We start from the raw sequence: 12594 nt of genomic DNA, 5'->3' as shown, positions 1-12594 counted from the left end.
CGAGTATTCGAATAATTTTACTATTCGAATAAACCACAAAACGAATATTCGAATATCAGATTTAAAAAAATTCCGAGCCCTAAACGAGAGCGTCTAAGTGTGTGAAATTGGTCATTTTAAGCCCGGATTGACTTGGTCAGCAAACATCCGGAGTTGACGCGATTTCTTTGAAATTTTCATGACTTTCAGGCTGAATTATCTTCTACAGATGGAGCAAAACTATGTTTGGAAGTTACGCCGGTTTAAACCAGGGTCTATAGTTTTTCATTTTTTGTCAAAAACCCCACTGTAAAGTGTAAACCCTCCATATGAAGCTTATTCCTTGGATTACAACGAGAACTCACCCTAAATTGCAGTTTCTTATTGGTTGGAAGCACGCCGGCGTCTCCAAGCCAGCTCTTTAGAAAATTGTACCACAACAGGGCGGAGCTGAGTAGAAACGCAATGGTGGTCATAAAGCCGACTGCCGGAGCAATGTAGATGAACCAGGTGAAATAGAACCAGATTTTCGTTGACAAGTAGATGCTCAAGGGCAGCAGGGCCATTAAGCGGTCGTCATAGAACAGCCGGCCTAAAATCAACACCCATAGTTCAATCAATAAATTCAAGTTTTTCATTTATGCGGCCACTTGCCCAAATAGTGAATCACTATGTACAAACAGACAATGAGGAATATTTTGATGATGATGAGAATGTTGGTGCCCAGCAGGGCGCCCGTTGTGTAGAAGACCATGAATGGAGTGCCCACCATCAGCCACCATCGCAATCGCTGCAAATTGACCAAATAAAGCGGCACGATTCAAACATTCACTATTAATTACCTTATCGGTGGCAAACTTGCTGAGAAATCCTCTGGATGAGTGCGACTGGGCGTGTTCCTTGACCAGCTCGGCCACTTTGGGGTTGATCCAAATGGAGCCCGCTTGGGACTGGATCATTTGCAGAGGCGACTCGCCCCTTCTATTCGCCACATTCAAGTTGGCATGTCCTTGCAGAATCAACGTGGTAATAGCGGTAGCATTGCGCGCCATTATTGCCCAATGGAGCGCAGTGTTTCCATGGGTTGAATCCGTCAAGTTGGGGTTGGCGCCCAAAGTGAGCAGAAGTCGCGTCGGATCCAGGCTGCATATTTTCCAAACGGCCCACATTAGGGGCGTCATTCCAGTGCGGTCAGCCGAGTCAGGACTCACGCCCCTTGCCACGAAATACGCCACCTAAATCAACTGACTGTTATCATCCCAAATGGGCTTGAGATGGAGCAAGAATACCAGAGCGGTGTGGCCGAATTGTGCGGCCAGATGGAGGCAAGAGCAGCCCTCAGCATCTCTGAGCGCCGGATCAGCGTTGGCGTTCATCAGAATAACGCAGGCGTCCAGATGGCCTTGTCTGGTCGCCCAATGGAGCGGCGTCGCGTGCAGCTCTCCACCCACTGCGTTCACTTCCGCCCCCTTATCTGCCACCATCAGTTTCCAATTAAAGTAAGTTGGGTAAGAAGTAGCAGGGGAAGATGGGATATGTGAGTGTTCAGGTAAGTGGCTTCGATTCCGCCAGTTCTATTCAAGCGGATTGAGAAGTCGGGAGAAAAATAAGCCCTTATCGGGTTTCCATCTCCATGTAAGCCGCGTATGTTCACATCGGAACGCAACGAAAACATTATCGTAATGATGCAAAAGTTCGATACTGTTTACAAGTTTTCAAGAGTGGATATACTTTATCAATTAGGTTTTTGCCGACCCAGTCAACGCTGGCTAAAAAATGAACGTCTTCATGCAATAACCCGCTCTTTTTTAAAAAAAATCCAGCTTTCAAACGGTGTTAAGTGACGTGGTAAAATTTTCACCACCTGCAGACAAAGCTTGACTCTACAAGTCCTAAAACTTTCATTTAAATCGCATCAAATCGTGATTTTTGCCCATCAAGTAAATGCAGGGGAAAAAAATTACCGTTTTCATGGCAAGAACCCGCTCTCGTTTAAAAAGCTCCAACTTCCAAACGAAGTTAAGTAGCAACGTCAAATTTTCACCATCTGCAAACGAGGAACGACTAAAAGTTCTGACAATTTCATTTCATGCTCAGTTTTCTTGATTTTAGGGCAGTCGACGGAATGGCCACCAGAAAAAAACCAAATTAATCACCGCTCTGATTTGAATTGCAAAATAAAGACCACATGGGGAAGGAGTGGAGAGGACCAATTTCCCTAGGAGGCCCCTTTAGGGACTTACCAATCAGGTATTTGATAATCTCCTTGCGGTTGTTGATGGCAGCCCAATGCAGTAGCGTTACTGTTTCGCTGTCCTTCTGGTTAACATCGTAGCCCGCTTCGATAAGCTCCTTCACACGAAAGACTGCCCCATACTGCAAAAAAGACACAGTTACAGACACTGGTAGAAGTTCAGGAAATTTACTTCAATGCTAGATTAATGACTAATCAATATCCAGGCTAGGTGAGGGACAAATGGCAAAACCAACCAGGCGATTTCCCCGATTGAGTGCGGACGCAAAAAAGTCATTACCTGGGTAGCTTTGACGACATCGAAGCCACTGTAGTCAGTCTCAACGGGGGGCACTTGGGGCTCCTTGCAAATCAGGTCCTGGCAGTCCTTGTCGGTTTGCGCGCACACACCGGCGCCAGCGGCCGCAGCCCCGCAGGTGTTCTGGTACATTTTGGGCCCCCTTTGCTCCGCCCTTTTTGTTTACCTCAATCTACAAACTCCCAATAAAATGCTCAGCAAGGTTAACTTAAATGTCATCTGTCCAAGTCAACTTCGCCTCAAATTCCTCAACAAATCCGCTATCGTTCTTGTTTAATAACAACTTCTCGACTAATCTTGGACAAGTTTAACTTAGAACATAGCAATTGAGCAAAACTTTGCGTGTCCGTGAGTCTGTCTCGCGTTGAATCGGGGTATATCGGGGGGGCGTTATAAGGTTATGTGTGAGCGCAATGTTGCCTGCTGTTTTCAGTTGTCGCACTTTTGCGGGGATTTCAAACAGTCGTTATCAGATAAGCCACTAACTTGACGAATGACTGAGTCGCTACAACACACTTTAAGTATAGGGGGGCAATCAGGATTTTTCAGCTGGGTTGGAAACGTGCAGGAGATTACTGAGCCTTTGCCCCAATGGGGTCACTAGGGGATTTTTCGCGCCGTCTGGCAACTTGGTATTTTTTGAGGTTGTCTGACTTTAGTTGTCTATCCGTCATTGTAGTCCTGTCTTGTTCTATGATAGTGAGGCCTCACACGTCAATCAAAGGAGTAATGTTGTGTTTTGATCGCTACGCCTTTACTCCATATGTAATTGTAAATTGGCATGCAAAAGCTCTTTAAACAGTATCCCATTGCAGTGTGGAGTGAGCAAGTGGTGCTATTGAGTAGAGGTGTTGCGCCCTCAATTATGTCGAGCTCCAGGTCTTCGACTACAGCCCCCCAAGGAGGATTTGAGGCAGCCAGGTAAACCGACCCGTGTAAATTGTTATCAGGCACCAAACTAATCCGGTGTTTAGATTAGGGGCTCAGCAAAGTACACAATTTATGCTGAGCCATTTCGGTAAATACTCCGTTTAAGTTTTGTTTGTTCATTTCTTTACTTGAATGCCCCGAAATCTGAATTCCGCCATAGACAAGTATTGTGCTCTAGTTAGCGGCTGTTTCACAGCCTTTTAGTGAAATTAATCGACTGAAGTGTGGCCTTAAGCGCATTGGCCCCATACAAGGTGGTTTTATGGTGTAAATCTAGCAGTAGGTTAAGGCTTTAACATTTCAAGGCAACGACGCCCTGTATATTTTTAATATGAAAGTGCGCCTGGTTATATACAAGGTGTCCCGTTTAAATTAATGAAATTTAAACTTTGTGTTTGCTTTGAACGCACGTCAAATTCCCTGACATTTTGTCAATCAAGAGCGGGTTTTTAAACGCATAGGGTGAGCGCAAGGCGCGGTGCCACTCTGCTTATGAACGATTACAGTCGTTCATTTCCTCACACAAGAAAGTATGTACCTTTTCTTGTCTTTTTGTTTTATTAAAGTTAAACATTATTTATTAAAGTTATTCTTTTTTAACGTTCCTACTTCCGGCATTTAAACTTCCGCACGTGATTGGGAACCCGCTCCTAGGTTGAATGGTGTTTAGGGAAGTTTGTGCGCGATTTACTCTCGCCAAATTTTGAAAATTTTCATAATATCTTTCATTTTCGTTCCGAAAATTGATAAGTTTTTGCAAGAGAAACTTTTGCGTCGTCGTTTTGTGATATCTCCCGGTCGGTAGTGCGTTTTTTCGCATAAATACGCCACTTTAAATCGGAAGTTTTCTGACACCCTGTGGAAGCCATCATTACAGACGCCGGCCAATTACAACTGGGTATTTTTGACGTTTAGTGGACATTTAAGGTTTAGAGCATAGAGTAAGTAAACATTATTTTATTTTCTCTATGGTTTAGAGCACTTCGGAGTTTTGGGGACTACCTAAATCGGGCAGCAATAAGGGTAGTAAGTTGGTGTGATTTTTCATTATTTCACTAATTAAAGCTTTAAAATGAATGACACTCTGTTGGAACAAATGAAAATATGCTTTATGCCACAAAAACACTCAAACAAATGTTACGGACAATGTTGAGTTCCAAAACCTTAACTACACACCCTGTATATTTTCGTTTTGGCAGCTTTTTGAGGAGTTAATTTGCTTTTCCATTTTTGGGACGAAGTCGTCCTGAGACCCACATAGATCTGTTGACACCGATTCCAAATTCGATTTAATGCCCACCAGCAAAATATGAAAATCAACACATCGCGTGTTATTTATATAAAACATAAATACTGTTAAGTAAATTTAGACTTTTTATAGTGGCAACGGGATCCTTGAGAGTTAGATGCCAACTTGTCCCCCCAACGTGTAGATTAAGTGCATCTAATGCGAATTATTTTGAGATTCCGAGTTGATTTGCAATGCTTCTTTGGTTGCAGGTAGGATGCCTGCGAGCAGTTTGAGGGCGGATTGACCCCTCACCGTTTTGGTAAAATGCCCGCAGTCCAAACCAATTCCGACGGCTACTTGAAGACTGAGACCATTCAGGATGATCATCCCTCCGACATTGTGGATGAGGAGCAGGTCCAGCTTTCGCTGGACCCAAAATACCAAGCGCTCTTTTCTCAAATGTCGCGGGAATCCGGGTAAATGTTTTTCAAACACTTGTTTCACTAGACAATTAATCTAATTTTTGCTTGTTTGTTTCAGATGTTGGGGGAAGTTTTTTCCGATCCCATTCGAGCGAGCGTCCCACAGGTCCTGGTGGGACCCCACCTTCGACTCGGAGATTCTGGAGGACCAATACAAGAAGAGCGCCTTCCCCCACAACCGATTTAAGTTCCGGTAAGTGGAAGCAAACAATTGAGCGCCTAATCCCCAGTCAGACAATCTACTGCTGGGGAAGGTGCGGCATTTGCTCGTGATTTTTCCGCTGTTTGATAAGTTTTATCAGTGTTAGCGAAAGTACACAGACAGGCAATTTTCCCCATTTTATTAGGTAAAATGGAATTAAGTGCGCCGCTAGATACTTCAGGTTAGCTATCAGGGATTAACTCTGATCGTTTGCTTTAGGCAAACATGTCGGTATCAATCAGTCAATAAAGGGTTTCGTTGGCGCAGTACATCTGGAGATTTAGCCAGGATTTGAACAAGATATTGACTGATTTTCAAAAATTACGATTATGTGTTTCATAAATAAACGCTTCGATTGCGGACATGCAAGAGAAATTATCTAGTTTTGCTGATTTATGAGAAAAAAATGTATCACGCCGACCTGCATAAATAACAACATTCAAACGCAACTTTGAAAGGTTCTTGGTAATTAAGTGAAGGCGACTGCAAATCGAATCGCACTTTACCCTACAAAATGCACTACGGCACCAGGACCGTTCTTAACATATTCTAAAATTTGAATGTTTCTTCCAGATACGCCTTGTGGTACATAATCTGCGTGTCAACATGCTGGCTTATCTACCGAACAGGCCAGGGCCTACTCACAGATTTCGCCGATCTCACTCCCATGATAATACTGTGCCTGTCCATTCTCATCTACAATATACTCATCTTGTGGCAGACCTACACCAAATTCTTCCAGCAGCACATGGTGGCCATAGCTCTCGGCTACGCCTTAACGCTGTGCCTGATGTTCCTGGCAGCGACCGGGAGCGCTGAGTTCTGCAACTGCATTCAACTGCTGATATTAACCTACACCCTCATACCGCTCAAATTCTACATGGCACTGACATTGGCCATTGTCTACTCGGTTTTGTTCGAGTTATCGGTGAGCTTCCTCTACAAGCCGACGGAAGAGCCGGACGAGACCCTATTGACTGTGTTTACCAGGATATTATCGCATGTGGCCATTCATTTGATCGGGTTGCACATCTACCTGATGAGCAATGTGCGCATGAGACAGACTTTTATGAAAGTCGGCCAGAGTCTGCTGGTGAAGAAGCAGCTGGAGCTGGAGACGCGGCTGAAGGACAATATGATTCACTCACTGATGCCGCCCAGCGTCGCCAGTTGGCTGATGCGTGAGGAAGAGACGCGACGCCCATCCGGCGAGTCGGAGAACAATTACATCCGCTCCATGTTCCGACCGTTTAACATGGACACCAAGAACAACGTGAGCATCCTCTTCGCGGACATTGTGGGTTTTACCAAGATGTCCGGCAACAAGAGCGCCGAGGAACTGGTGGAGATTCTCAATAATCTCTTCCAGCGTTTTGACGATCTCTGCAAAGATCACAGCTGCGAGAAAATTTCCACGCTAGGTGACTGCTACTACTGCGTATCGGGCTGTCCGACTGCACGGCCCGATCATGCTCAATGTTGCGTGGAAATGGGATTAAGCATGATCCAGGCCATCAAGCAATTCGACCAGGAGAAGCATGAGAGCATCAACATGCGCGTCGGGATCCATACGGGGACTGTGCTGTGTGGAATCGTCGGCACCAAACGTTTCAAGTTCGACGTGTGGAGCAACGATGTGACCTTAGCCAATAAAATGGAGAGCACTGGCAAACCTGGCATGGTGCACATTTCCGAGAAAACCTCCATGTTTCTCGACAATCAGTATCTGCTGGAGGATGGCGAGTGTGTTTCAGGTCTGCTTCTTCAGCTCGTTGCATCGGATTTGTGGAATGCGTCTTCAATTTTTCAGGATTGAAGACCTATTTTATCCTCGGTCATAAAGTGGATAAATGTCCCTCCTACCAGGGCAGCTTCCGCGCAGAGGGACGACAGAAGTATGGAAATTCGCTCCAACTTTTCGTGTCGCCGCCGATCTCCACCACGTCGCTGTCGCCCCACCAGAGACCCCGAGTGCTCTCCTGCGACACCTCACATCTCAAGTCTCCCCAAAATCAGAACTTCCTTTCCCCCGATTCCTGCATCATGAAAGCTAACAGTTTGCCTAGCATATTAGGTTAGTTTCGATGGTGTTTTTACTATAGAGAACTTTGCCTATTTCAAGTATATTTCAGACTCGGAAAGCGAGCAAGATCCGCCCGATGGGGTGCAGGTGGAGAACATCAAAACGCCCACATCGACTGCCAGTTCCGGCAAATATTCGATCAAGCTAAAGAACTGGAAAATTCCGAAATTTATGAGAAAAACCAGCACAAGCAGCAGCAAGCCGGACATTGATGTCGACTTTGTGTCTGGTGCAACTGATGCCAGTGAGGAGGGATATCAACAAGTAAGTTTAAACTAAACTGCTCAACGAAATAGACTGAATTTCCACTAATTTTGGAACTGGATAAGAACTGGTGATAGCTGCGAGCGATTTGATTTCTGATTGAAGCATTATTGAGTGCAATTTTTTTGCAAAAAATTAGTGATTGGTGAAATCAGCAAAGCCACTCATCTTCTAATCACCCTGTAGATAGAAATATTGTCTCAGGTACCGACAATAATCGAGAGCACAACAGCCAACAGCAAGAAAAAAGACTCTGTAACAACGCTATCGTCTCGCCACGAGGACTACCCGGCTTGCAAAGAGCCAATCGACGTGAAATCCTATATCAGCTTGTCCCGGAACGATATCAGCCTCTGGAACTATTCCCAAGGCGCTGAGCTGATCAGAGGAGGTACTTGGACAGCGCGAAACAGTGGCGGCTCGTGCTGTCGGCCTTAGGGGTCATAAAAATTCGTTATTGACTCAGGCAGAGGCACGAGTCGCGACTAGGGCTGAATTAAAACGTTCCGTCTAAAACCGTCGCATTTCTAGGAAGCTACAGAGGCTGCGGCCGCTCATTTAATGCAGAATTCGCCGTTCTGAACAGGACGGGTAGCAGTCGCTCGCGAAGGGGCAGAAGCCCGAATTTGGACTCGCTGGAGCCTTTGGAGAGGTACAATTATAGAGCATTGAAAGCATGCTTTGTAATGTAGCGGTTTCAGAGCTAGGAGTAACACTGTCACTGTGGGGAACATCAGCAGACCCAAGCGCTCGTTCGACGTTCAAAGTCGGCTGCCCAGCATTGCCATGCTCGACGAGGAGCCACCTCACAGCAGGAAGGATTCGGGGATAAGAAGCAACAGCCGTAGAAGCAGCTTGCAGGTAAATTTCGGACACTATTTGGCTTAAAAGACCAAAACTTGCTAAACATGTAAATTTTTCAGATTGATAACAGGCTGATCAACCAAGAGAGTCTCCAGCACCGCCTGTCTGGTTACTACACGTCCAGCCAGATCTCGATGAACTCGGTGCAAGTGTCAAAGCTGGTAGCGTCCGACCCTCAGGGCCCATTCTTCGACAAATACGGCACTTGCATCCAGAATCTGCGCAAACAGTCGGACCGCCAGTTGATAAAGTGCGTGCAAGACAACTCGCAGTCGCAAGGTTCGTACTTTACACACCCACCCCTGTCGCCCTGGACGCTCTTTTTCCAGGACAGCGCAATCGAGCGCGCGTACCGCGAAAACGTCCATCTCACCAATCCCAGCTTGGAGGTAAGCACGCTTCCAAACTCGGGTTTTACCACGTACGTGGACATTTGCGTCTCGTTCGTGGTTTTCTTGATAGTGTCGGCGACTTTGGCGTTTGTTTACGGAATCACACCGCTGTGGATGGCCACTTTTGCGGTCTGCGCGCTCCTGCAGCTGCTCAATCTGGGACTGTGTTTGGTGTCGGTGGTGAAGTGGAGCGATCGGGTGTGTTGCGGCAGTCGCTTCTATCGCTGGAATCTTCTCGGTGCCATTCTGGTGAGCGTGCCGATGCTGAGTGCGCTGGTAAATCTGACGCTTGACCTGGAGCTGACGCTCTACCACTTGAAAATGTACAGCTATCCGCTGTTTGTGGGGCTGATGCACTTTTGCAACTTCACGCAACTGAACTGCTGGATGAAGAGCGGCATTGCCACCCTGATCAGCCTGGGGGTGGCCAGTTTGCTGATCGCCCATCAGTTTGTGCCGCAAGAAGCGCAACCTTTGGCCACCAACGGCAGCGTCGGCCTCAATCAGCAGGACTTCGAGGCGAGGCAACAGTGGCAGTTGAAGAACATCGAACTGATCGTGAACATCATGATGCTGCTCCTGTTCGTCTGGTTGCTGAACCGCGAGTTCGAGATCGGCTACCGGCTGAGCTTCCACACCAACCACATGGCCAATAAGAACAAGATCGTGGTCGAAACCCTGAAGAACCAGGCCGACTATTTGATATACAACATTGTGCCCGAGCACGTGGCCGAGCAGCTGAAGAAGGAGGCCAAGTATTCGGAGAACTTCAAGAACGTGGGGATTATCTTTGCCAGCATTGTCAACTTCAACGAAATGTACGACGAGAGTTTTGCAGGCGGGCGCGAGTTCCTGCGGGTGCTCAACGAGCTGATCGGCGACTTCGACGAGCTTCTGTACAGGGAGGAGTTTCAATGCGTGGAAAAGATCAAAACGATCGGCTCCACTTTCATGGCGGCCAGCGGGCTCAACTCGCAGATGCGCGCCCGGCAACTGGATCCACACGAACATCTCTACACCCTCATGGAGTTCGCCATGGAGATGCAAGATGTGGTGGAGAAGTTCAACCGCGATCTTTTGGAGTTCAATCTAATCATCCGCATCGGTTACAACTTTGGCGACGTGACTGCTGCTGTGATCGGCAACACCAAGCTCTACTACGACATATGGGGCGATGCTGTTAATATCGCCTCCCGCATGGACAGCACCGGTGTAAACGGGCGCATTCAAGTGGGGCGCAATTGTCTGGCCGTGCTGGAGCGCCGCTTTGAGTTTGAGCATCGCGGCCTCGTTTACGTGAAGGGCAAAGACAACATGGATGTGTATTTGCTGAAGAAGCGCAGGAAAGAGCTGGAGGGCGCCAGCCCTGATTTTCTGACCATCCCCGAGAGCTGAGCGGTTGGTAAGTACGGCGAATTAGGCGCTGGGTATACAGGGTTGATTGTACTTTTCTGGGTGTCAGCACACCCATGGTTGAGCTCATTGAGTCGGTTTGCTAGGGTGGTTTGATTGTGAACAGCATCCAACGTCCAAGTCTGGATTGGACATTGGAATAAAACACACAAAATTGCTTGAGGCTTTATAAGGCTTCACATTGTTCAGGGAAATTAAAAAATGCGGGGTTTACATGTAGATGCTTAAATTTAAAGCTCTCCAAGCCTCTATTTTCTGCCATTTGTCAGATAATATCTTACTCTTCTATTAGTGGACAGATTTAAAGGGGGAAGTTGCAGAAAAAGCTGCTGTTTGCATCTGATTTTGAAAATTTGCGCACAAATTCCTAACTGACCACATAATAACACTGAAACTGCAATCTTAGTTGTTCTGTTTTCATTGGTAAATTTAGCCCGTTTCCAACTCTCTCCATTGAGAAAAAAATTGACTTGAATAAGACGAACGTACAAAAATTGCGCCTCCTCCTGATTTTGAAAATTTGGTGAAAAATCCCTGTTCGAGTCTTTTAAGCTGTGTTCTTCTTCAAAGCACGCGTAAAGCAACATCCAATAAAATGCAAGAAAATCCTTAATAATGGAGTCAGTTCGAAACAGAAAGGGTTTTTCTTTATAAATAGCGCTTTTCTCCATTAAATGCAACTCTTCAATTGGACCAAATTAAATTTCAAAGACACACAAAATACCACTGCTGATGGCAGTAGTTCGAGACTTGCTGGGCTTTATTTAATGGAAAACCCGCATGTTAGGCTTTCTAGTTCATGTTAAAAATGTTTAAACAAACAAACAAAAAAATGGATCTTTCCAGTATTTATATTCAAAACAGTTCAGCAAATGAACTGCAGGAATGAATAGTCGATTTTATTCAATAAATTGTGTGTGTAAATTCAAGAAAAGGTCTTGACACCAACATGCTTTCAACATTTCTTATCCATTTTTATACTGAGTAGAAAATTAAAATACTCGGCTCTATATATACACAAAGTACAAATAATTATGGCAAACATGGGACGTAAATCGCCTGTACAGTTCGATGTCTTTAAAGCTTGTTATTCACCTTATAGTTAATGATTTCCATATGGTTTGTGTGCAACAGTGCCTCTTGCAAATGGGCCTTTGGCGAGAACTGTGATAGTTGTTTTTTGCAAACTTTCTTAACCAAAGCTTAGATTTATTACGGTTACGTTGAGTAATTTGCGCTAATAATGCTGCTTTCCTTGCTCATTAAACGATATTTGAAAGGGTCTAAACGCTGACGGGAAACGGCAACTTTTTGTTGGATGATGGTTCCATGCTTTTTCGCCCTTAACGAACGCAATTGATATTAATATGCGGTAGCTTTAACGGAATACCTGTTCCTAATACTTAATAAAATAATTTATTTATGGTAAACTAGTGATAAAATGCCCTTATAAGTGCAGATAATCTTCAATATTCCGGGTCCAAAAACTGATATATGTACATAGTTGTAGTTTGTAGTGCACATTTACTCATAGCTGCTTTTGACGGCAAAGCGTGTACATTTGATTGTTTTTATCACCACATAGTATATTGCATTCCACGCCCTCTCCAGTGGACATCAAAATATTTATATACATACCCTACATACACTTAGGCAGATAAGTGAACGAGTTAAAAGGTTCGCATTTTTCTATGTTACCAGTGTACATATATTATTTATCAGATATTTACTTTGTATATACAATATTGTTATTGTTCTTTGTTGATTTTTTCGTAAACATCGGTTTCTATTCATGTTTTCTGTTTTGGTCAAGCATACATCGATTTCTCTGCGTGCATTCGGAATGTCTCAACGCCAATTGAAACACTCACACAAACACTATTTTACAATTTACATAACTATTTAAAGTGCCTTCTCTTCAACATTTGATTTCCTACTGCTAAGTGGCATAACGAATGTGCACCCGTCCTGTACCACTGTAACCATGTCTGAATAAACAAATTTGATTAAAGTGAGCCAGAAAATTTGATGAGAAACCGCCTGTGTTACGTCCAGATGTTCACATCCACGTCCCTTTCCTGCCCAAATCCATCCAGAATTCACTCTTGGACAATGAAACCCGCCGCGAAATTGACAATGTTGAGAAGAGGAGTCTTGGAAAGTGGAGATTGCAAAAGGTAATGTGAACATTTTCGTTTATAG

General features: G+C 45.0%; 2 protein-coding genes across 5 annotated transcripts in view; one reads left to right on the top strand and one right to left on the bottom strand.

The window, feature by feature from the left end:
* LOC109546436 (palmitoyltransferase Hip14) overlaps nucleotides 1–2995 on the bottom strand; it is a 5806-nt gene extending 2811 nt beyond the window's left edge. The window contains exons 1-6 of the mRNA XM_048670647.1: nucleotides 2514–2995; nucleotides 2223–2355; nucleotides 1269–1453; nucleotides 822–1214; nucleotides 634–769; nucleotides 345–571 (exon numbers count right to left, since the gene is read on the bottom strand). Coding sequence (XP_048526604.1) covers nucleotides 345–571; nucleotides 634–769; nucleotides 822–1214; nucleotides 1269–1453; nucleotides 2223–2355; nucleotides 2514–2663 — 1224 coding nt within the window. The 5' untranslated portion in view covers nucleotides 2664–2995. The remainder of the gene's footprint in view (nucleotides 1–344; nucleotides 572–633; nucleotides 770–821; nucleotides 1215–1268; nucleotides 1454–2222; nucleotides 2356–2513) is intronic.
* Nucleotides 2996–3142: 147 nt separating this feature from the next.
* Nucleotides 3143–12407, top strand: LOC109540821 (adenylate cyclase type 9). Of its 4 annotated transcripts, XM_048670643.1 has the most exons (11): nucleotides 3143–3296; nucleotides 3347–3452; nucleotides 4962–5168; nucleotides 5233–5367; nucleotides 5950–7130; nucleotides 7187–7450; nucleotides 7509–7723; nucleotides 7910–8114; nucleotides 8255–8375; nucleotides 8425–8584; nucleotides 8647–12407. In XM_048670643.1, the coding sequence occupies exons 3-11, from the start codon at nucleotides 5017–5019 to the stop codon at nucleotides 10372–10374; spliced, it is 4161 nt and encodes a 1386-aa protein (XP_048526600.1). In that variant the 5' UTR covers nucleotides 3143–3296; nucleotides 3347–3452; nucleotides 4962–5016; the 3' UTR covers nucleotides 10375–12407. The 4 variants fall into 4 exon arrangements, with proteins under 4 accessions (XP_048526600.1, XP_048526603.1, XP_048526602.1 ...); XM_048670646.1 differs by having other exon boundaries at nucleotides 3145–3452; nucleotides 7928–8114; XM_048670645.1 differs by lacking the exons at nucleotides 3143–3296; nucleotides 3347–3452 and adding an exon at nucleotides 3521–3991.
* The last annotated feature ends 187 nt before the right edge of the window (nucleotides 12408–12594 follow it).

The sequence above is a fragment of the Dendroctonus ponderosae genome, unplaced genomic scaffold (assembly GCF_020466585.1).
Source record: "Dendroctonus ponderosae isolate FM_Combo_2020 unplaced genomic scaffold, Dpon_F_20191213v2 Dpon_F_20191213_1, whole genome shotgun sequence".
Classification (NCBI taxonomy): domain Eukaryota; kingdom Metazoa; phylum Arthropoda; class Insecta; order Coleoptera; family Curculionidae; genus Dendroctonus; species Dendroctonus ponderosae.
This window is presented reverse-complemented; position numbering and strand designations above follow the sequence as displayed.

Coding starts and splice junctions, on each gene's coding strand:
- LOC109540821 (XM_048670643.1), top strand. CDS start 5,017: ATGCCCGCAGTCCAAACCAATTCCGACGGCTACTTGAAGACTGAGACC. Junction 7,724..7,909: donor GTGAGGAGGGATATCAACAA/GTAAGTTTAAAC, acceptor ATCACCCTGTAG/ATAGAAATATTGTCTCAGGT. Junction 8,115..8,254: donor CGCTGAGCTGATCAGAGGAG/GTACTTGGACAG, acceptor TCGCATTTCTAG/GAAGCTACAGAGGCTGCGGC.